This window comes from Phragmites australis, chromosome 23 (assembly GCF_958298935.1).
Source record: "Phragmites australis chromosome 23, lpPhrAust1.1, whole genome shotgun sequence".
Taxonomy (NCBI): Eukaryota; Viridiplantae; Streptophyta; class Magnoliopsida; order Poales; family Poaceae; genus Phragmites; species Phragmites australis.
In genome coordinates this window covers 21,788,940-21,812,655 of record NC_084943.1, presented here as the reverse complement: position 1 = coordinate 21,812,655, position 23,716 = coordinate 21,788,940, and the positions used below count along the sequence as shown (strand labels likewise).

Genomic DNA, 23,716 nt, shown 5'->3' with positions numbered 1-23,716 from the left:
TACAAACTATGAACAAAATCAGTATGTACAAGTAAAAATAACCCGCAAAAAGGAGAAAACGACTATGTGTGTACCAGTAGGTGTTTGTTAGCACCTAAAATTGCACAATATTGAACTTAAAACTGTGGTGTGAAGTAGCAATACACAATCTGTATGAAAAATTATGACTACTTTTAGTTGTGTTTGGTTTTATATTTCAAAAGAGTGTTGCCTACGTTTATTTTATTTTTCCCTAAATTAGAAATTAACCTTTTGTTTTTATGTAGGATCGAGAATGGCAACTAGAGGAGGGGTGAATAGGCGGCTCAACAAATTTCTTACGAAATCGATGGCCTTCTCCTATTTGAATCACCTAACGCATCTCAAAACTCAAGCGGAAGCAAAAATAGAGAGAAGTTTTAACAAGAGAAAATTGAGATAACACGACTCTACGGATGGTATATGAACCATATGTTTCATTTAAGATCAATCCGTATATCTTAACACTCGAAAGATCATAACTTGCAAAGGAACAAGAAAAGATGAACACCGAGCAACGAAACTCTACAAGTTGATTATTTAGAGGCAAGGGAATTCAAGACACCATCACATAAGTGTGTGTTTGTGAATTTTATGCCTCTAGTAACAAGAAGAATGACCTCACAAGGTGCTGAAATTTCAGCCCAAAAACCAAAACGAAAATCAAATCCGAAAACTGGAAAACTTGCAAATTTGCAAGGGAACAAATAGAGGGAAACTAGAAAGAGGTGAGCACAATAATATGAAGAAAAATAAACTTTATTGCAGCAGAGTTCAGCCTTATTTTAGACAGATTACAAAGATTTTTTCTCACAAAACTTTCACCTAATACATAGGCTAAGCACTCCTCTTCCTCCCCTCTAAAACCCTAGCACAAGTCTCTCATATGGATGACACAAGGGGCTCAAAATGACTGGTTCCAGTCCTGCTATAGCCCTACCACTCTATTTATAGGTTTAGGAAACTTGAACACCTAAGTTTCATAGTTTTTTCTCAAAATATCTCTCTCTTGTAGTACATTCCTATCTAACATCGAGAGTATTTTGGTCCATTTTTTTCTCCATTCATCGGACGGCCATGACGCCTTCACGACTTAGTTTCGTCTCGACGCAAGCTTCGCGATGGTGCCACATACTCCTCTAGTCCTTCCACGATTTTGAGGCCTAACTGTGAAACCCTCTACACGCTTTTCAAAGTGTGACTCGCCACTTACTTACACATTAAGCAAGCACTCTGATGTCGACACGTGTACTCCGTCTTACGATTATGATCGATGGCAAGTCTCTCCCGTTTCCGATCCATCGGACCGCCTTGTCACTTCCACCGACACCCCTTTCGCTTGACTTTGTCAACACGCCATCTTCATTCGAAATGCAATGAAACTTGATTCGAAATGTTGAATATTAAGATCCAAAGGCAATGAAACTTGATTCGAAACATAACAAAAAATTCAATCACTTAACCATTAGAAACATCTCCTGTGCACGCTCCCAAGAACACATATGCGCGTCAGACGATTCAAAAGAAAAATCTATGACAGTGAAATTTCGAAGATCCACAGAAGAAAAGAAAAGGATCCAAAGGAAATAAACTTGATTGAAAACACAATAAGAATGCGCGTCTTGACTTGAAATTCGATATTTTTCGAAGAGGCCAAAAAAGGGAAAAATCTATGACAGGGAAATTAAGAAAGAGCCACGGAAGAAAAGAGAATTTGTTGGAGCCACAAACAGAATCTGCTCATGCTGTGCGCAAGCTAGCGTACCGGAATATGCACCTCCTCGTCCTCTTCTTATTGATTACCCGTGTAGAACAAGCTAACAACTCAAAGAGTAGCTACCAGTGAACTAGTAGCTACCTACATGCACCACCTCGTCTTCCTCGTCCTCTTCCTCGTCCTCCTCCCCCATGAAGCCTTGTCCGCCACCGCCGCTGCTGCCGGCGCCGGCGTCGACGGGTGCAACCGCCGGTGCAACGGCACTGTCGTTCCCTACCCTTTCGGCTTCTCTGCCGATTGTCCCATCGTTCTCGCCTGCTACCAGACAACCTCCATGCCGCTCCTCCCGCGCAGCACCGCGGCCGTGCCGTACCCGATCATGTCGTTCAACTCCACCGCCTCCACCTTCGTCGTCACCCTGGCGCCCTCGTGCAACCGCAGCGTCCTCGAGGCCAAGGAGTCGCTCAGCGGCGCCGGCTACGGCGTCTCCTCCCGCACAGGGCTCTTCCTCCGCGGCGGCTGCAGCACGTCGGCGGCGTCCAACTGCACCGTCCCCGGGGACATCATTACCAGGATGCTCCGCACGGCGCAGTGCAGCGGCGTTGGCAACGACACGACCTGGACGTGCGTCGCCTCGGCGCCGCCGGCACCGAACTCCACAGCGGCGGTTCGTGCGAAGGAACTGCTCCAGTTCCTGGACTGGAAGAACGTGCATGCCGCCGGGTGCGACGACGCGCTGACGGCGGCGCTGTACGTGGACACGCAGCAAGGGGTGCCGTCGCTGGAGTTCGGCGTGGCGGAGCTGGGCTGGTGGCTCAACGGGACGTGCGCCGCCGCGGACGGCCAGTGCGCGCAGAACGCGACGTGCCACGACGTCGAGACGCCGAACGGGGAGCAGGGTCACCGGTGCGTGTGCCGGAGCGGGATGCACGGCGACGGGTACGTTGCCGGAGAGGGGTGCTACGGTGGTGAGTTCACTTCTTTTTTTCCGTGTGTTGCCTGTAACTTGTGAAGTCTAAATCTAAGTATCTGACAATCCAACGGTTGGGCTGGGATATCAAGACCCTGCCTCTAGCCCGAAGCATGGCAAGCTACCGGCGCTGGCCGCCGGTGTGTGTGCCGCTTTCGTCGCGTTCTTGCTCGCCGTCAGCCTCTCGGCTTGGTTCCTCCTCCGGCGGCTGAAACAGCAGAGATCCACGCTCATGATGATGAAGACATCCGAACAAGCACCGAATGGTGAACGACTTTTCCGCGGTAAACCCGTGGAAGACGACCTCGAGCAAGGGGAGACCGGGCCCCGGCGATTCTGCTACCACGAGCTCGCCGCCGCCACCGGGAACTTCTCCGATGACCGGAGACTCGGGAGAGGAGGTTTTGGGTCCGTGTACCGGGGTTTTTTGACCGACACAAACCGCGACGTGGCCGTGAAGAGGGTGTCCGAGACCTCGCGACAGGGCTGGCAGGAGTTCGTCTCCGAGGTGAGGATCATCAGCCGGCTCCGGCACCGCAACCTCGTGCAGCTCATCGGCTGGTGTCATGGCGGCGACGACGAGCTCCTCCTCGTCTACGAGCTGATGCACAACGGCAGCCTCGACGCTCACCTGTACAAGCCGGGCAACCCGCTGACGTGGCAGGTCAGGTACGGCATCGCGCTCGGCGTCGGCGCCGCGCTGCTGTACCTGCACCAGGAGGCGGAGCGGCGCGTGGTGCACCGGGACGTCAAGCCGAGCAACGTCATGCTTGACGCGTCGTTCAACGCCAAGCTCGGCGACTTTGGGCTCGCGAGGCTCATCGACGACGGCCGGCGGTCGCACACGACGGGCGGCGCCGGCACGATGGGGTACATCGACCCGAACTGCGTGATCGCCGGGAGGGCGAGCGTCGAGTCCGACGTGTACAGCTTCGGAGTCTTCCTCCTCGAGATCACCTGCGGCCGGCGACCGGCGGTGCGCGTGCCGGGAGACGTGGACGACTTCGTCCACCTGGCGCAGTGGGTCTGGGACGCGTACGGCGGCGGGAGCGTCCTCGACGCGGCCGACGCTCGGCTGAACGGGGAGTTCGATGGCCGGGAGATGGCGTGCACGATGCTCGTCGGGCTCTGGTGCGCGCACCCCGATCGCAGCCTGCGGCCAACCATCAGGCAGGCCGTCAACGTGCTGCGGTTCGAGTCACCGCCGCCGCGCCTGCCCGCGAAGATGCCAGTTGCGATGTATGGGCCGCCGTCTGATCCGTCTGGCTTCGTAACTTCGTCTGCAGAAGCGACAGCGGGTGGCGGCGGCAGCAACGGTGCTGGCACTGGGGGTTCCAGCACACCAGAGCTGACGGCGTAGTCCAGTTTGATGGAACGAACGGCAAGCAATGGATGCATCCATATGAAATTTGGGTTTTCAGAAAAAATTCAGAGCACAGTGTAGGATTCGATTTCATTTTCGAAGTGACAATCGTTACCTTTTGCCGTCCAAATTCGACCTGTTGCCATTTGCAATGCTGGTGCGAGGAAGAAGCAATTCATGTGTGCAACTGAACAGAGCATCAAGCCATCTTGATGGCCAGGTGCTACTTCAGTGCTTTGTAAGATCAATAGACCACATAGTGAGAACTCTAGCATTATGCGATTGGAAGAAGGATTTCAATTTCGTTTTATAATTTTTCTCATCAGCGAAAAGATGAAATTCGTGAAATTTTGTTTAATTTTCAGTCTTTTTTCGCTCTCTACTCTATAGGGCACACGTATTAGTGAAAGAAATTGTAAAATTAGATATTTCGTTTCCCTCCAAAATTCTCAAAATTCGGCAAAAGTTTAATCCCTGATTGGAAGCCTCTTGTCATGATGACAGTGTTAAGTGTTGGACCGAGAACGATGACTAGATATGGGTAAATAGATGTATTACAAAATTTCTTTTAAAATTCGATAGTCTTCTCCTAGTTTAATCACCCAACGCACCTAAAAACACAAGCGGTAGCAAAACGGACAGAAACCTTAGTTTCGAAGGAAAGCTCAGAGACAAGGTTCTCTATGTTCTATTGATACTCATCCCATAAATCATTGCTACAAAGGATTGCAAATAAGAGAAGACAACTCAAAAAACAAGAAATGATCACTAAGAGAAGAAACTCTCCAAGTTGATTGATTAGAGACACTGGAATTCAAAACTCATTTATATGCATTTGCATGTGAATCTTATACCTCTAGCAATAAAGAGAATGACTTCACAAGGTGTTGAATTCATCCCAAAAATAAAAACAAAAATCGTATCAAAAAGAAAAACTCTCAATAAAGCACAATGCCAATAGAAGGAGATGAATATAAGCATCGAAGGAAAACAATCTCTTTATTTTATCCAAAGGATAACTCTTTTTTCGACAAAATCTCCATCATCGTATCATCCGACATGTACAATTTTTCTGGATCCGAAGATAAACACGCAACCTCCATTTTCTCTGCAACTTTGGTTAGTCATGAACATCATTGCAGTATATATATATATGTCCATGTAATTAAAAAATATCAAACAAAATTAACGCACTTATCAAACACTCATCACAAATAAACTAAGACACATTTTCACTTGATTTCTCATAAGGTAAACAAGATCTCTAAGTTCTTAGTTTAGACCTAATTTGGCAGAGCCCTAGCTCCGAAATCCATGTAGAATTTGAATTTTGTAAGATAAAATAAAATTATTTAAATATCTACATTAAATCTAAAATAAAAACAAGATGCCTAAACCAAATACCATCAATTTATCTACAACTCTAGTTCTAAATTTTTTTTAGACTCGTAGTTCTACCAAATAAACACTTATTCCAAGAGATTTATTGTTTGTGATTAGGTCTTTAGAGGATGTTTTCACGAGAACATTAATCTTACTACTTCTAACTCAATCAACCTACCGATCTCCGTACCAACTTAATGGTCATAAAAAAAGAATTAAACAAGAAAACCCCATAGAACTTGATCTCCATAGTGCTTACGAAAATCCCATATAACTTAAGAAAAATACCCATAGAACTTACAGATGGCAAATCTGTTTTTTTAAATGTCTCCCGCTCGTGCCCGTGTCGAAGAAATAAAAACGAAAGTGAGTGTCCCCACTTCTCCTTGGTCCAACATTCTTCCAACTTCACCATGGATTTAGTTTCTTGTGGGTTGCCACATTGTTGGAGGCGGTGACGACCTTTGTCATTGGCAATTGGTTTCGATGACACGGGTGAAGATGAGCGCCGATAAAAAAAGAGGAGGAAGGAGCAAATGAATACTAGCGAGTGGAGGAGGGTAGGGAGATCATTGAGACAAACGGTCCAAATTTCATAAAAATGGATAGTCAATCTTTTTAATGGAAGCTGATTGAAGATCAACCACATGAAACGTGTAAAGAGAAGTGCCCATTTTCGACAACGCTCCAGTAAATTTACCATCACATGCCATGAAATCATCCAAGAAAATTTAACTGACCATGGTGATCAACCGTAATTATATACCTTATCGGTGCATGAGTACGTGCACTAAATAGATACGGTAAGAACCTCACTCATAAGAGAAGGCTCATGCTTAGAGATGAACATGTGAGCTGAAAGAAGAGAGCCGAGAGAAGCATCGTCTAAGTATCTGTTGAAGTTTTAGTAATGGAGAAAAACCTATAGGGGTCTCTCTCGCCCTTCGAGGGCTTATTTATAGAGAGAAAAACAGAGAAAATTACCCGTTCGTCTCTAAGATATTATATTACAATCATATGCACATATGTGTATTTTGAGTATTTTATCCATTTACATACCATATGGCGATTGAGATATTACGATAGCTATAATAGTATCATAGTTCATCGTCTAAATATCTTCAGGCTGGAGCGTTCCCCCAACATACTAAAATTTGCAAGTCACACATGACTACATGAATTCCATCTTCCAAAATCGATAAAATTTTATTTGTTAAAATGGATATACAGAAATTCAAATAAATCGAGTGACAAATAAGAGCAAATCACGCACCCCGCCAAATGACCAACACCACCATGTCAAAAAATAATTATATGAGACCTGTTCTTCTACGTTTAGAGTTTGAATCTAACTTATATTATGACACGTGATAATTTATTTTTTTCCTTATTTTATCATATATGATTTTTTTCTCAATTATAAATTTTATAGTATTTTCTATCATGTGTCTTAATATAAATTAGATTTAGACCTAAACACATGAGAACAGATGTCATTGGATTATTTTGTCACCAGGTCACGTCGATATCAAAACCCATCAACCCCCTTCTTCGGTTCTTCCCCTGCTCCCCACCAACCACCCTTCCCCTTCCGGAACCTTCTAGAACCCTGCCCATGGCGGCCTCCCTCCTCCCCCGCGCCGCCGCCGCGCTCTGCGGCGCCGCTCGGCACCACCACCTCCTCCGGTCCTCGCTCCCCAAGGAAACCCTCCTTCCTCCCCTGCTTCTGCTCCTCACCACTGCCACGCTCCTCGCGGTCGTAAATCCCGCAGCTTTACCGCCGACTCATCCCCCCCCCAATCTGACGTGGTTCCTTGGTTTTCGCGTGTGCAGGGTAGGGCCGGATGGGCGGCGCGCGCCGCGGAGGACGCCGGGTTCGGGTGCAGGGTGTCGCCGCTGATGGGCGCGTTCGGGATCGCGGCGCGGTGCAACGCCACGTCGTCTTCGTCCGCGGTGTCCGAGGCCGATGGCGTCCACGCGGTGCCCCGGACAGAGCCCGTTGTGTCGGCCAAGTGGCTGCACGCCAACCTCAGGGACACCGACGTGAAGGTACGTAGCTCGGTGCTGGACTGCAGTGATCTGCGCATGGCCTGTGAATTGTTGGTTGTACAACTTGCACGTTTGAGCCGAGCGTTGCGGCAATTTGATAAGCTAAGCTTAGGATTAGTAGGTATCCACGGCTATGTTAATAATGCTAGCGACGTGAATCTACTAGTTTAGGTGACTGAAAGTATGTGGGGATTATTTCATTAGACAAACCGAACCAAAGGTGTCTAGGCTATGCAGCATAGGCGCCTTGATTCTTGGATGAGTTGTTGGGGTGCTTAGGCTATAGTTCAAGCTGGAAAGCAGGGTCCTTTCATTCGCCATTTGATCTTCACAAATCACAATCAATGCTGCATTCGTAGTATGTCTAAACTTGGTTCGGAGGACAAAGTTGGAGCCTTGTTCTTCATCAATGACATTCTGGTATAATCCCAGCAGGATTAGTAGTGGAACACCTCCTAAAACAATGGTTTATTAATGAAGCATATATTCACAACAAGCAGGGTTCAAGTATAACTATGCATTCACCGGATAGTCTTCTTTCTATCAAATATGTCTCCTTCCATTGGTGCTTTTTTTCTTATCCTCACACTTCTGTATAGGTACTTGATGCCTCTTGGTATATGCCTGCGGAACAAAGGAATCCACTACAGGAGTACCAGGTAGTGATTCGGTGTGTTTCACTGTTTTTGAGGTTTTGGAATTTGAGAGCACTTACCACTTGCTGTTATGCCAGTGCACATGCACTTCTATGATGTTTTACACTTACTTTTACTGGTTGTTTATGACTTTTAAATATTCTGTGAAATAGTTCATTTATTTTCTGAAATTTCAAGTCTGAACTCCAAATTATTTCTTTTTGAAACAATCTCCTTGTTAACTCAGTGTGTCATTCACTGCATGAAAATATTTATCAATAGGCACACCTAACCTTATACCTGAAGATACATATCAGCAGGCATACCTAACCTTACCCATTATGAGAAATACCAGGCTCATGATTTTGAAAGTATAATGCAGACATTCTCATGCTTAAATATTTGCTTCAATCTTGTTTCCAGGTGGCTCATATTCCTGGTGCCTTATTCTTTGATGTTGACGGAATATCTGACAGAACATCTAGTGTAAGTTCAGCTCTATAGCTTGTACATTTTATGTTAATCACTATAAAATCATACAAACTCTGTTTCTGTACTGCATATCATTTTGGATTTCCACTACTGTTAGTTGTTGATTCACCTCTAGTTCTGGTATTCCTTACTGTGAATCATCACAAGATTTATGTGTGCTAAGCACTTGAGTTGTTACCGAAAAATAGTATACTGTAGAGGTGGACACCTGCAGTGCCATTCTCTTATATATTAACTGGAAGCCTGCAACAGGGCAGCTAACATCTGAAAGTGATAGCTCAAAGCAAATTAAAACAGGGACATCCATATCAGAACACACACATGTACTTCCTTTTTTGTGTGTTGTGATCTGGCTGCCGCAGTTTAAGTTGCCCCATAATTGATCTTTCAAAGTGTTACCAAGTTGCTGTAGTTTAGTTGCATCTAGGTACATCAAGCTTAATAGCACTGATCGGTGCGCTGGCATCCAAGTTTTATTTCCCTTTCTTCTGCTTTATATTTTTAGTTTCTTTGCCAACCTTGAAGATATCAAGCTCTGTAGCAGCACTCCTTCAAACCTTCAAAATTTCTGTTTGTAGCATGTTAGTTGCGCATGTAATATGGCAGCTCATTTCTTGCTAAGTCCACTGAACACAGCCTGGGTTCAGCTTGGAACTTTGGATAGTTGAGGTGCCGTATGTCAACCTGATCGCTCATTGTAAATTGTAATAATGGTATGAATCAGCAATTTTTCATGAAGGGAGAAAGCAAACAGAAGTCCACAACCTTTTCTTCCGGATCCTTAGAATTATACCTTACATCATATTTACGTTATGATGTAGATATGTCCTTTTCTTTTGCCAAGGTGATCATAATTGGGTCGGTGTCACTATAGGATTATAAGTTGCCAAACATGGCATGCCTGATTGTATTCTTCATCGGTTGTTGATAATAAGAGATATCATTTGACCTGATTAATTTGTTTCTTTGTAAGCTTCTGCATTTTTTTGAGAGCGATGCTTCCTTTTTTTTTTTTTGGTTCAGTTACCACACATGCTGCCATCTGAAAAGGCATTTTCGGCTGCTGTATCCGCCCTTGGCATCTACAACAAAGATGGGATAATAGTTTATGATGGAAAGGGACTGTTTAGTGCTGCTCGTGTTTGGTGGTAAGCTTCTTTTCTTCACACAACTACGTAAAAACTGATAGATTGGAAGACCAAATGAGCAATGGCTGAAAAAAGTGGCAAAGCTTATTTTGTTCATAATTGATCACTAAGTTATCCTTGCCATTATCTTTGCAAAATTCTTCATTTGTAGTTTTGGATATTTAATTCAAGTGTGCTAAACTTGTTACCTTGACAACAGGATGCTCCGTGTTTTTGGACATAATAAAGTTTGGGTGTTAGATGGAGGTTTGCCCCAATGGCGTGCTGCTGGGTATGATGTTGAATCAAGCGCCTCCAGTGATGCCATCTTAAAGGCTAGTGCTGCTCGCGAAGCAATTGAGAAAGTTTACCAGGGACAATCGGTACTTTGTTCTAAATCATTTTTCCTGTTTCTTTTAGCGGCTGCTGTAAAAGGTGTTTAACTTCAATTTTCAGTTATGCATAACCTCTATTTATTTCTGTAGGTTGGTCCTTCCACATTTGAAGCAAAGTTGCAGCCTCATCTTCTTTGGAGTCTTGATCAGGTTAGAGGTGCTTGATAACCCAAAACTTGCCTATTACTTTTCTTCGTCATTCACAGAATTCTTTCTGCATTTTTCATATCAACTAATTGATGATTTGCTCAGGTGAAAGAGAACATCGATACCCAGACACATCAACTTATAGATGCTCGATCAAAACCTAGGTATATTGCTCGTTTTTTTATTCTATAAATCATATTAGTATATCATACATGCAAGCAGTATATAAAGCCTTTGCCTTTATCCATAATGCTCTGCTTGGTAATGGAGTGGTTTTATGAAGGCACTTATATTTTGCTATTTTTGGAACTGGAACTACCTGAAAGCATCTTTTTGGAGCACAACAACAACAACAAAGCCTTTGTCCCAAGCAAATTGGGGTAGGCTAGAGATGAAATCCACAATATCCAACTAAAAAGATGATGATAAACAATAATAAATAAATGTACTAGTAATAGTAAAAAAGTAAAAGTAATAACGATACAAGGAGATTGATGCATAAGTTATGGTTCTAGCACGTGGGTTGTTAACTTTCACACTCTTCTATCCATGGATAGTTCTTTGGGGATATTCCATTCCTTCAAATCTCTCTTTGCAGACTCCTTTCATATTAGGTTTGATCGATTCTTGCATCTCTTCATATTATCAACGCGCCTTAGTATCCTGCTATGTGCGGGCGACTCTAGATGCCTCTGTTGGATATGTTCAAACCATCTCAACCGATGTTGGACAAGCTTTTCTTCAATTGACGCTACCCTACCTTATCACGTATATCATTATTTCGGATCCGATCCTTTCTTATATGGCCACAATACGCATCTCTGCTACACTTAACTGCTGGACATGCTACCTTTTAGTTGGCCAACATTCGGCTCAATGCAAACAATATATAAAGCCTTTGCCTTTATCCATAATGCTCTGCTTGGTAATGGAGTGGTTTTACGAAGGCACTATATTTTGCTATTTTTGGAACCGGAACTACCCGAAAGTATCTTTTGGAGCCACAACAGTAAAATCTTACAGTTGGTAACGGTTCGTATAACCAACTAGTTCCACAATGCGCAGCAACAGCATACCTATGGCGGACTGGTGCTAAGCGGTCTGCATTCAGCACATTGATTTGGACAATCTCCATGGTCATAGTATCTGTAGCATTTGCATTTGCTGAGAAGTCAGTTCAGCTTTTGTATTTTGATATCTTAATTTTCTTCTTACCAGTACACCGTATGTGACTGAAGTCAGTTTAGTTTTTGTATTTTGATATCTTAATTTTCTTCTAACCAGTACACCGTATGTGACACTAACACAGTAACTTATTGATATGTTTTTGGTAATTTAAGTTTTTTGTTTTTTACTTGTTCTTCTGTTCAACAGTTTAGAAATGCCTTTTTAGATTCACTGATTTGAAACTTTTACTTCAGATTTGATGGTGCAGTTCCCGAGCCACGCAAGGGAATAAGAAGTGGGCATGTGCCTGGGAGCAAATGCGTCCCTTTTCCTCAGGTGGAAATTTGCCACTTTTGCGTACTTTGATCAGTTCTTTTTTGTGTTATGGATGTTTTTTGCCATGTTTACAATGATTGTAAATTTTCTTGGATAAATTTCAGAGGTCATTTTTCAACCTATCATGCTTTTGCACTTCTTGGTCATTCAAATATCATTTGCTCGACTGAAGTTTTTTTCTTTATTCTTTCTTTCATTTTGATGAGATGTAAATTTGTGTGTTTACTAGATACATTAATGGTCGGCTCAAGTTATACACCTGTATTGATGGTGCACTAGATTTGGTTGATGAGAAGATGTGTGTTGACATAGTAAGAGATCAGTGCATTTGTAGCACCGGAGGCTATCCTTAGTTTTTACTGTGATACTTCGTCAACCATGTAAGGATGGAGAATTGGATGATCTGTGCTTGCACTTTCTTTGTAGCTTGGTTATTCACTGTCGCACTGGGATTGGTGTTCCCTTTTCTGTCCATGCAAGCATTATCAAAGATATTTTTGTATGCAAGTTATTTTTCTATTGTTTTATTACTTGACTTTCTGCAGGTGCTTGACAGCTCACAAAAGCTATTGCCTCCAGATGAACTCTGTAAACAATTTGAGCAAGAAGGTAAACTATTTCATCCATATAAGTTACAAGTACTTAATCCCTGCCTGACAATGGCCTCCAGTAACCAGGTTTTATGTACATCTTATTGGAAGCTTCCTCCCTGTTTTGGAAGTATTTTGTTTTATATCTTTTAGGATTTATATTTTGTTTGACACACTCTGGTCGTTTATTTAGGTGAATTGGTAAATGCCTAGAGCTTTTCTATCTGAGTCAAATTTCACGTCCACTACAGAAATCGTTTTATGTGACTATAGTCAGTAGCATGAATTTTCATTGACATCGTGTGACACTAGTGGATCACTGCCGCTAAATAACATTGATTATTCACTTGTTATTAAACTTTGATTCTTTTGTGTGCATGTAGATGAGCCAAAATAATATTTGCTACCTTAAGTATATGGCTGTATTTCTATTGGATTTGTTGAAAGAGTGCCATCCGTTAATATGACTGCTTTTGCATAAAGTTTTGTTGTATATTGGTATTAGTTGATGCTGGCATCCGTTTTTATGGCATCTAATGTAGTAGAACTGCAATAGTCAAGTTTTAAAAATAGAATCCATCATAGCAATGGCAGTCTTTTTAATTACTTTGGTGCGATTCGCTATCAGGAATATCACTTGATCAACCCCTGGTGACCTCTTGCGGCACTGGTGTGACAGCATGTGTATTAGCTTTGGTAAGATTACCTGGGGCCTTAGCTCTCGAGATTAGCTTTTCTAATGGTAAATTGTGCTGCTATAACCTATACTCTCATTTTAGGGCCTTCATCGCCTTGGCAAAACTGATGTCGCAGTATATGATGGATCATGGACCGAATGGGGTGCCCACCCAGACACTCCAGTTGCTACTGCTGTTTAGTACCTGGTGCAGACTATCAAGGACCCTGAAGGCCTGAATTGTACTTCTCCAGTAATGTGATCCTATGGAGGAAGGCTAAGTAAACCGAAAAAGAGGTCGGGTTGGTGTAAGGTTGGGGGAAGCCGTTTGGCCATAAACGTTGTAAATGCTGAAACATAAAATTGTACTCTGTCAATTGAGAGTTGATAATCTCTCTTGCCAAGGCCCTTTCTCTATGGCGGCACAATAATAAATGATACGACAGAAGAAAAACTGTTGTCGATGTTAATAGATGCATTTTGGTTTCTGCAGTTGTGTCTAACTTCTGTGCACTAGATCAGTAAATCTTGCTCTCTGTACCGTGTTTTATAACATTATGCACAGCTACCGATTGTCAAAATTGTCAGAATCAATCTGATTCACATTTTTAATGTTGGAGCTGGATTTGATCGCTCAACCTCGCTCTCACTCGGATTCAGGCGCAATCGCTCGACTGAAAAATGTCAGGAGCTTTTTGGGCGATGAAAAAATGCACTGAAAGTTCAGAACTCTGAGCTCGGCTGAGGCAGTGGATTTGGTGCCGCAAAACGCCGCGACTTTCTCCATTGATCAAGTAGCTATTTAAATGAATTACAATTACAAGCAAAGTAATGGACCACTGCATCGGAGCAAATCGCGGCACGAAAGGGAGATCGTGTGCCATCCCACACGGCCTCAATTCCTGTCATGCCGCCACTGCTGCACTAACTGAAAACAAGCTAAAATCCTGAGCTGAACTAACAGACGCGCCCGGCTTTCTAGCCGAATCAGGCTCGCCTATACAACACGAGAGATTGATTCAACATTTAATCTAGCACAATAGCAATAATCTGTTATTATTTCAGCAGGGTAGATGTCTCTGTCGCGCTGGACTGAGTGGTGCCGGTGCCGGTGCCGGTGCTACTGCTGCTGCCTGTCACAGCCGAAGATGTATAGTAGAAAGCATCAGCCGGTGGCATGTAGATTGCCACCGGCATCCTTGGAGGCAGGCTTGGCAGCGGCGCCTCTAACCGCAGCACATTGACGGCCTGCCTGATGGACGGTCTCAGGCTCCGATCAGGGTGCGCGCACCAGAGTCCGACGACCATCGCCGTCTCCATCTCCCGGATGTCGAACTCTCCCTTCAGCCGCGCATCGACGGCGTCAAGGATGGTTCCCCTGCCGTAGGACTCCCACACCCATTGCACAAGGTGGATCACCTTTTCCCCTTGCTCCAGCGGCACCTGAGGTCGCCTGCCGCAGGCGATCTCCAAGAGGACGACCCCGAAGCTGTAGACGTCCGACTCGGCGTTGGCCCTGCCGGTGATCATGCACTCCGGGTCCATGTACCCCATCGTGCCGGCGAGCACCGTCGTTTGCGACCCCCGGCCATGGTCGACCAGCCTCGCGAGCCCGAAGTCGCCGAGCTTGGCGTTGAAGGACGCGTCCAGCATGACGTTGCTCGGTTTGATGTCCCTGTGCACCACGCACTGCTCCCACTCCTGGTGCAGGTAGAGCAGGGCCGAACCCAACCCCAGCACGATCTCATGCCTGAGTGGCCATGGCAGCGAGTCGTCGCTGGAGCTGTAGAGGTGCGTGTCGAGGCTGCCGTTGGGCATCAGCTCGTAGACGAGGAGGAGCTCGCCGCCGCCGTGGCACCAGCCGATGAGCTGCACCAGGTTGCGGTGCCTCAGCCGGCTGATGATCCTCACCTCGGAGGCGTACTCCTTCCTCCCCTGCTTGGAGCCCTTGGACACCCTCTTGATGGCAACGTGAAGGCTCGTCTCCTTCAGGAATCCTCTGTACACTGACCCGAACCCGCCTTCTCCGAGCTTCTGCCTGTCGGAGAAGTTGTCGGTGGCAATGGCGAGCTCGCCGTAGCGAAATCGCTTTGGTCCGGTCCCTTTCTCAAACTCGTCTTCCATCTCCGGCTCATCGTTGAAGAAGTCACCCTCTTCCAGCTCCTGCTCCATCGTCTGATGGGCGCGCTTTCGCCGTCGGCGCAAAAGGAGCCAGACTGACCAGCCCAGAACGATCAAGAACGAGGCAACCCCGGCGGCAGACAAGCCGACCACTAGTCCTGTAGAGACCGACGGAGAAGGCTGCGGTGACGGCGCCAGCCAGGGCGGCGGGAGGGTGATGTCGAAGGCGCCACCGCGCCAATACTGTACCTGATGTAGCAGCTGTACCCCTTGATCGCGCCGCCGGAGTTGTTCTGGAAACTCTCCCGCAGCTTTCCGATGTATGTGGTGAGGCACCAGGTGCACTGGCCGGCCGTCAGGTCCCTAGTGCACTGCGCCAGACCGTACATCGCCTCGGACGAGCCGGCGTACGGCGTGTTCCCGTTCGCGAGGAGCAGCGGCGAGTCGGTGGCCGTCTTGGCGAGCTAGTTCATCAGGCCCGACCGCGCGTCGCCAAGGCTGGCCTGGTCAAAAGGGCCGCCGGGCCAATACACGTAGAACGCCTCGCTGGGGTTGGCCACGGAGAAGAAGGGCGCGTCCGAGTACCGGAGCAGGCATGCGTCGTACGCCGCGCTCACGTTCCGGCTGCCCGGGCATATCGTCGTGATCCCTGCGGGCGCGCCGGCGAGGCAGTCCCGGCACTGCGTCGCGTTGCGGTCGGCGTAGCACATGATGAGGCCGAACACCTGGTCGGCCCCCGTTCCGGCCGTGCCGTTGTAGAACCAGCCGTTGTTTCCAGCGGCTACAGGCAGCCTGGTAAGAAGCTCGGCGAGGTTCTTTTGATACTGGCTGCCGTCAGTGTAGTTGCCGCTTGTCGAACAGTTGGGCTCAAACAGCCGCATGATCTTGTCGTCCTGAGCAGCTGCCATGACGCAAAGCGAGGCGACGGCGGTCAGAAGGAGAAGGAGAGGGCCGGAAACCATGGCTGACGGCTGGAGAGGAAGTCAGGAATGGCGCCGTTGTTTACTGCTCTATGTTACCCTCTTTCTTCTTCCTCTTCTTTCAGAGATGTTACTCTTCTCCCGGATTGTGCAGCCGGCTGATGAAGAATCTAAGTGCCAGTTAGGTTCTGAAATAACCGAAATAAAAAACAAACAGAACTTAAAAAGAAAGTTGTGCAAGCTAGTAGTATTACTCTTATGCTTTGAATGTCTCAGCTCTTAAGTAGCAGTCTAGCAGATATAAAACTGTGGGTTTGGGCCATGTCAAATGTCATTTGGATTTGGATAATCTATCTACATTTGCCGGCCTGCTTTTGTCTTAGATCGAGTCTATTATACCTGCCCCTATCACTGTCGCTTTAATCCAATTCTCATTCGGAACCTACACGGGAGGCCATACAGATGGTGAAGGATGATCTGTGTCTTGATGTCCAGATGCAAGATGGGACCATGCGAGAGAAACACAGGGCGTAGCCAAAGCTCGATCACGACACTGGCCAGGACATGCTTGCCGGACCGCGACGCCCCGAGCGACGACGGCCACGGGAGTTGGTGAAGGACGACGCGCTAGACGTGCTCACTGACATACGGTAACTCTCGGTGGGCCTCAATTGTCAGCGGTGACGTCACGGGGTGAGGGGAATCGCTTCCGAGAATGCCCGATCCCTCGGTGGCCGTCGACGTGCCGCCGGTGCGTGTCGGCAGCAAGATGTGCTGCCCCGGGGAGGCGGGGAGCCACGGCTCGGGACCGCGCATGCTGCTGTCTTGGCGTTCGACGTCCGCATGGAGTCCATCGAGATCGTGCCGGCACCGCCTGCTTTGCTAGGCGTGGACGAGAAGCTGAGCGCCGTGCGGGGCGCGACGAGAGAGCAATTAATGGCGCCGGAGTTCTTGCGGGTTTCGACGGAGACGGCCGGATCATGGTCGACACCGGCGGGCAAGGCGCTGGGGTAACTGCGACACGCGGAACGGGATTTTGGAGGCCTTGATACTCGCTCAAGTCGTAGCACGGCGAGCATGCACCAGCGCGCCGACGACGGCGACCATGTTCTTCATCACCAACGTGTGTCCCTACGATAAAAAATTGCGCTTCATTTTGTACAAGAAAGTGGGCACACGCGCAAAAACATTTTTTTCGTAGAATTCGTGCTGGATGCTTTAAAATAAACTTGATCAACATATCCACGTCGGCCAATCTAATTGGTGTCGCAAGAAACCAAGAGGACGTCAACCCCACGTAACAAGCATTCCTGCACTTAAAATTACTTCAAATATGAAGCTATATCTGCTGCTATGCAAATCAAGGAAAAACAGACAATAAATGCCACTACAAGTTACAACTCAGTGAGCTGTGCCTACCGAACCGACCCGAGGCAGGACATTGTAGGCACGACTCAGGCATGGCACGGTCCGAGTCGAGATGGGTTGGGCCGACACGGCACGAGGTCACGAGCCGTGTCTGGAGTGAGCGCGTGGCACGACCCGGTTCAAACGGGCTGACACGGGCACGGTCTAGCTAGGTACGATATGGCCCGGTACGTATGGGTCGAATTATTTTCTATTTTCTATATTTTTTTAATTTTGTAGTTATTTTTATCTATTTTCTATAATTTTTTTTAATTTTATAGCTATTTTTTATTTTATTGGACCAACTATGCCGACGGACTGTCCGTGTGCCGTTGAATCGCTCGTGCCCGTCGTACTTGTGGTGCCCGTTGGGCTGACCGTGCCGTCGAGCCGTAATCATGCCTGAACCAACCCGACATAGTACGATGACTGACGGTCGTGCCGTGAGCCCGAGAAGAGACACACGGACCGACACAGCACGACCTGTTACATTTGTCGTACCGTAGTTGGGCCATACCGGACCGGTCTGAGTGACCTACTTAGCCATCTCTGCAACTCACTGCATATGAAAGGCAGTAATAAGGGGAACAGAAGTCTGATAAAAGGACTAACAGGGATGTTTTTCCGACCATCATCGCCGACCCTCTCTTGTTTCGTACAGCACGAGCTCTCACTAGGAAGCTACTGGGTCAGCTAGCGATGATGCCGCCGGGAGAAGGCGCCGAGGAGCCATGATCAGCCGTCGACATGATCCCCTGGGACGCCGATCGAACTACTGCGTTACGTACGTTGGTTCACGCCGCGCGGCTTTCAGGCATCGGCAGAGGAGAAGCAAAAGGATCTAGAGCTGGTGCAAAGACCGGGCCAAGGAAGCTACGTGCCGGTGAACGCAACGACGACGAGACCACAAGGGTAGCACCGTGCAATTGCCAGCAGCAGCCGGCGACAAGGAAGGAGAAAGGAGGAGGAGTGTCTCCAATGTCTGGCAAAAGCAGCAGCTGGACACGGATCCATCAAAAGTGGTCTGTTCCCTGTACGTCCTACCTCCGTCCAACTCATTGTTTACTTTGCCTCTCCCACGAAGATATCAAGTCGCCTCGGCCGGTCTCATCGGAGAAGAAAGACACGCTCTCCAAGCACCTCTGGCAATCGGCCCAGATGTACGTGGTCGACGTAGCACATGATGACCCAAAGACCTCATCGATCGGGAGGACGACCGGAACTGTACTGGCGTCGAGAAAGCCTCACCGAGGCCAACGAACAGCGGCTTTCTCAACGCCAAGAGGTTGACGACAAGAGGAGGACGAGGATCGATCATTTGCCTCCGTCCAACTGGATTTGCCTCTTGTTTAGGATTTCCAGTGACAGCCATAATCAGTGATAATTTAATTACCAGTCTGTTGCCGTAGAGTCTGCTGTTTTTAGCTGTATTGCGACTGCAAGGTAACCTTGTTATTGGCGTTCATGTCATAATCACGTAAACGCTTTTGCTACAAGTCTAAGAATTCAAGTTCGAAAAACTAACAAGTCTAAGAATCCAAGACGGTCTAAGGAAATAAAAAAGACGCTACAACAAGTCTAGGAATTCAAGTCGAGGCATATAGGTGGCTAGGGCGCTGCATCTCTTTGCGTCACTGCCAGTATCTTCTAGTGCTTTGTCGCCACCTTTAGATCATTCTTAACTTTATTCTCTTCATTTCCCTCCTTTATTGGTTCCTCTTCTGGTTCATACTCATTTTATTTTCACTACATTTTTAACGGCTTACTTTCAATTAGATTTGTGAAGAGAAAGAAAAAAAATAATAAAATGAAGAGAATAGATATAAAAATCCCTTATAATGAGAACTGCGAAGAAAAATTATTGAAATGCTAAAGGAATGGAAATGGTAAAAAAATTCGGTTAGAAATGACCTTAGAGCATCTCCAACCGACTACTCATATTTGACCCCCTATTCCTCTTATTTAGGGGCTCCTCATCCATATTTCATCCCCTACTTCTCAGCGCGTTCCAACCGGTCCCTCATATTTGACCCCCTATATTCGAATCACCTCTATTTTATTAATATCTGGTAACTCTCTCTCCTCTCTCTCCCCTCTCTTCCTCTCTCCCTCTCTCTCTCTAGAGCCTCTCTCTCGACGCCGGCCAAAGCTCCCTCTCTCTCCCCGCTCCTTCTCTCTCCCCAACCTCCCTCTCCTCAAGATCCCTCTCTCCACGCCTCCACGGCACGGGCGGGCGGGTGAGGGGGCGACAGCGCAGCGTGGGCGGGCGAGCGGGTGCGGGGAAGCGCGGGCGGGCAGGCGTGGGGCAATGCGGCGGTGCGGGAGGGGCCGTGCGCGGGCGCGGCGGCGCGAGTGAGGGGTCGGATGAGGAGCCCCTAGATATAGGGGGTGAGAGAGGAGATTTGAGGGCTCCTCAAATAAAGGGGGCCGGATAGGGGGTCGGTTGGAGACCGATTTTCATCGTTTTTCTCTCAAATATAGGATAGGGGGTGGGAAAAGGGCTCGGTTGGAGATGCTCTTATATATCATGAGTGACAATCAAGCTCCGAATAAAAAAAATCCATGGATGAAGGAGAGCCTCCCTAACTCCCTGCCCTCAAAGTTGTTAGCGCCGGCCACCTAGTTTCGCATGGTAATGCTTACGACTGGAGAATTTTGTTAATGTTGGCTTCTGTTATCAAGGAAAATTGCATGAAGTGGCTCACTTGGTTTGTATCGTCTAATCCTGATTCCGCCCTTTATTTCCAGTCAAGTGCTCAGGCTTATTACACTTTAAATTTGTCGGGGCGAATTTGTTGTTAAAATTTTGCATTGATAAGCTCACCCGTAGCTAGTTGTGGATTGTCTTTTTAAATTTATTGGAAAGTTTCTACATTTTGACGTGAGATGGTCTTTTTGTTTCCCTTTCTTTCGAAACAAGAAAGCATCCTGCGAAATACAACATTATATGTTTTTTTCACGTATAATCTATCTCAATCACCTATCTTTCTTATATAATACTTATTTATCCGTTAATTCTCGCACCTACTATATAATTCTTTTACTTACCTCTTCAGTACGAATCTGAATGCAAATAAACGATTCTAATAAGTCATACATTTATACACGTATAGTCTATCTTAACTATCTCTCTCACGTGATACTCATTCATCCGTTAATTTTTATACCTATCATATGATTTTTTTCACTTAATTTTTTTAATACAAATCTTAACACAAATAAACAGTTTTAATAAATCATACGTCATATACCTTTACATACGTATGATATTCATGAACTGTCTATCCCTCTCTCACATGATACAAGTTCACTTTTTTTTTACTACCCTTTAACACAAATGAACGTTCTGGTAAGCCCTGTTCCCTGGCACCAGTGAAAATTTCCCCTCCATACTGAGCCGACTCTACCGTACTGAACCCGCATCTAGAGGCCGAGCCCGTACGTTTCCTGGGCACGCCGCCTCCCCCTCCTCCCCTCTACTACTCAGCTGATCTCGGTCGGGGCGGTGTGGCGTGCAGGTCAATCCTCGCGGGCTCGCGCTGATCTCTTCCTCGTCGTTCGCTGGTAAGGGACAACGAACCCTAGCTTGCTTTGATGGGATTGGACTGTTCTAAGAGCCGACAATTCTTGTTCCGCCGGACGTTTTCTTTTCATCGGTGCGAGCAGATCCCGAGTCAGACCCCCCCCCCTCTGGTTGATCGCAGATTTGTTTGCTGCGGCCACCCTTCCAACGGATCTGTTTGTAATTCACTTTAGTCAGAAACTAAAGTGACTGTGTAATATGAACACATAGAGTTTCTGGGTAATATGTCTGCTGGGTGTTATCTTGTAGCCCGAATGGGGTATTCCTGTTCCCTGAAGGCATAATATGGGTCTTGCATTGATTTTGGATGAAATTCCCTGTTTTGGTTCAGGAACTTACTAATGTGCTCGTAAGTTTGGTTCCATGAATCCATGACCGTCAATGTTTTACAAAGAATCAAGTAGTGTCACTTGTATGTGTCTGCTTCGAGGAAAAAAACATGGGATTGACGTTCTATGTTCCAATAATCGATTATGCAGTGTGGTGTAGCTGTTCCAGAATGCACAGAATCTGACCTAGCTAATGGTTCCTAAGCCTTTTTTTATTGGTTAAAGAAGTCATATTTAGTGGGTGATTTTAAGCTATGTGTGGGTGTGTTTTCTTTTCTTGACTTGGGCATAATGAAATATTAAGATGTTGTGACTGGTTAGTACTTGATCTGTTGAAGTTGCTTATTTGCTGTGGTGTGGGTAGACTTCTCTTAATGCATATGCATTCCATAATCATCAGCACTCTGTACTTTTTACTAATTTCTACACCCCACATTGACCAGGCCCTGATTTATTTTCTAACATATTATGATCATCTCTCTTGCAGTAGGAAGTCACCATGTCTTCTTCAATGCAATCTTCATACCTTCCTGCTACCACTGAGTCAATAGCAAAGGCTCAGGAGGCTAAGGATGCTTCGGAGTCCATCTCAATCCTCTACCGTGTGCTTGAAGATCCGTCTTCTTCTGCAGATGCGCTGAGAGTAAAGGAGCTTGCCATTACAAATCTGACAAACTACCTCACAAAAGAAAACAGAGCTGAGGAGCTCCGAAATCTTTTGACCCAGCTCAGGCCTTTTTTCGCATATATTCCCAAGGCAAAGACTGCGAAGATTGTGCGTGGCATCATTGATGCTGTTGCCAAGATACCTGGAACATCTGAGCTTCAGATCTCACTCTGCAAGGAAATGGTGGAATGGACTCGTGCAGAGAAGCGTACCTTCCTCAGGCAGCGTGTGGAAGCGAGGCTAGCGGCCCTTCTCTTAGAGAATCAGGAGTATACTGAAGCCCTTACCCTCCTTTCTGGTCTCATCAAGGAAGTCAGAAGGCTGGACGACAAATTGCTTCTTGTGGACATTGACCTTCTGGAGAGCAAACTCCATTTCTCTCTGAGAAACTTGCCGAAAGCCAAAGCTTCTCTAACTGCCGCAAGAACTGCAGCCAATGCCATTTATGTTCCACCATCTCAGCAGGGCACTATCGATCTGCAGAGTGGAATCCTTCATGCTGAAGAAAAGGATTACAAGACTGCTTACAGCTACTTCTTTGAAGCATTTGAAGCTTTTAGTTCACTGGAGGATCCTAAGGCCATCTTCAGCTTGAAGTACATGCTTCTGTGCAAGATAATGGTTAACCAAGCTGATGACGTTGCAGGAATAATCTCGTCAAAGGCTGGCCTGAAGTATCTGGGTCCTGATGTTGATGCTATGAAAGCTGTGGCCGATGCCTACTCGAAAAGATCTCTGAAATACTTTGAAACTGCCCTTCGCGATTATAGAGCCCAGCTGGAGGAGGATCCTATTGTCCACAGGCATCTTTCGTCACTGTATGATACCCTCCTGGAGCAGAACCTCTGCAGGTTGATTGAGCCCTACTCGAGGGTGGAGATTGCTCATATAGCAGAGATGATCGAGCTGCCGATTGACCATGTGGAGAAGAAGCTGTCACAGATGATCCTTGACAAGAAATTCGCAGGGACCCTGGATCAGGGTGCTGGTTGCCTCATCATCTTTGAGGACGCCAAGACCGAGGATATCTTCCCTGCCACACTTGAAACAATTGCGAACGTCGGGAAGGTCGTGGACAGCCTTTACATGAGATCGGCCAAGATCATGGCTTGAAAGATGGTGGTCTACTGCCAGTTTAGTTGATCTTACTTTGGCTATGCTAGTATCCTGAAGACATTTAATCCTGAATGTTTTCTTTTTGGGCTGGAAACTGTTTTTTCAAATTAGCTACAATTATGCCATGTTGCTCATGGACAAGACACTGTTGTTGCTGGATTTTGGAGAAGCCGTCAAGGCTTTTGATGGTTCCTATTTTAAATCATGTTACCTGTTGGGGTTACTGCAATATTTACTATGTAAGGATGCCGCAATTGCAGTGACGACTATGTACTCGGTCAGTTATCTACTATGTAAGGATGCCGCAACTGCAGTGGCAACTATGTGCTCGGTCAGTGTCGTACCATGGAGTTGTCTCTTGAGGCTCACTTAGAAATTGGTGTGAACTTAAAGCATGGAGTCAGGCGAGATAGCTGGGTGTCATGTGCTTTGATCTTATTGCTCCAGGGCAATATAATATGCATTTCTCTATCTGTAAAATGTATTGAGTGTCACTGATAACCCTGCA

General features: G+C 46.4%; 3 protein-coding genes and 1 pseudogene across 4 annotated transcripts; 3 read left to right on the top strand and 1 right to left on the bottom strand.

Annotated features, from left to right (window-relative positions):
• The first annotated feature begins 1,775 nt into the window (after positions 1–1,775).
• On the top strand, positions 1,776–4,198 carry LOC133906703 (L-type lectin-domain containing receptor kinase IX.1-like). The gene is made up of 2 exons (XM_062348677.1): positions 1,776–2,703; positions 2,798–4,198. Exons 1-2 carry the CDS (start codon positions 1,881–1,883, stop codon positions 4,063–4,065), a joined length of 2,091 nt encoding a protein of 696 aa, XP_062204661.1. The 5' UTR covers positions 1,776–1,880; the 3' UTR covers positions 4,066–4,198.
• A 2,750-nt stretch (positions 4,199–6,948) lies between these two features.
• Positions 6,949–13,553, top strand: LOC133906232 (thiosulfate/3-mercaptopyruvate sulfurtransferase 2-like). Of its 2 annotated transcripts, none has more exons than XM_062348070.1 (12): positions 6,949–7,154; positions 7,286–7,500; positions 8,100–8,159; positions 8,559–8,621; positions 9,651–9,775; positions 9,975–10,137; positions 10,240–10,299; positions 10,402–10,460; positions 11,718–11,799; positions 12,345–12,408; positions 13,018–13,085; positions 13,169–13,553. In XM_062348070.1, the coding sequence occupies exons 1-12, from the start codon at positions 7,067–7,069 to the stop codon at positions 13,265–13,267; spliced, it is 1,146 nt and encodes a 381-aa protein (XP_062204054.1). In that variant the 5' UTR covers positions 6,949–7,066; the 3' UTR covers positions 13,268–13,553. The 2 variants fall into 2 exon arrangements, with proteins under 2 accessions (XP_062204054.1, XP_062204053.1); XM_062348069.1 differs by having other exon boundaries at positions 6,949–7,207; positions 7,285–7,500.
• A 288-nt stretch (positions 13,554–13,841) lies between these two features.
• LOC133905810 (L-type lectin-domain containing receptor kinase IX.1-like) lies at positions 13,842–16,292 on the bottom strand (annotated as a pseudogene).
• A 4,570-nt stretch (positions 16,293–20,862) lies between these two features.
• LOC133906298 (26S proteasome non-ATPase regulatory subunit 11 homolog) lies at positions 20,863–23,431 on the top strand. Its single transcript, XM_062348162.1, has 2 exons — positions 20,863–21,077; positions 21,913–23,431. The coding sequence occupies exon 2, from the start codon at positions 21,925–21,927 to the stop codon at positions 23,203–23,205; it is 1,281 nt and encodes a 426-aa protein (XP_062204146.1). The 5' UTR covers positions 20,863–21,077; positions 21,913–21,924; the 3' UTR covers positions 23,206–23,431.
• Positions 23,432–23,716: the final 285 nt, after the last annotated feature.

Excerpts from the sequence above, each read along its gene's own strand:
- LOC133906703 (XM_062348677.1), top strand. The coding sequence starts at position 1,881 with ATGCACCACCTCGTCTTCCTCGTCCTCTTCCTCGTCCTCCTCCCCCAT. Across the intron at positions 2,704-2,797 it reads CGGAGAGGGGTGCTACGGTG|ACCCTGCCTCTAGCCCGAAG; the intron begins GTGAGTTCACTT and ends TGGGATATCAAG.
- LOC133906232 (XM_062348069.1), top strand. The coding sequence starts at position 7,067 with ATGGCGGCCTCCCTCCTCCCCCGCGCCGCCGCCGCGCTCTGCGGCGCC. Across the intron at positions 8,622-9,650 it reads TATCTGACAGAACATCTAGT|TTACCACACATGCTGCCATC; the intron begins GTAAGTTCAGCT and ends TTTTTGGTTCAG. Across the intron at positions 11,800-12,344 it reads AATGCGTCCCTTTTCCTCAG|GTGCTTGACAGCTCACAAAA; the intron begins GTGGAAATTTGC and ends GACTTTCTGCAG.
- LOC133906298 (XM_062348162.1), top strand. The coding sequence starts at position 21,925 with ATGTCTTCTTCAATGCAATCTTCATACCTTCCTGCTACCACTGAGTCA.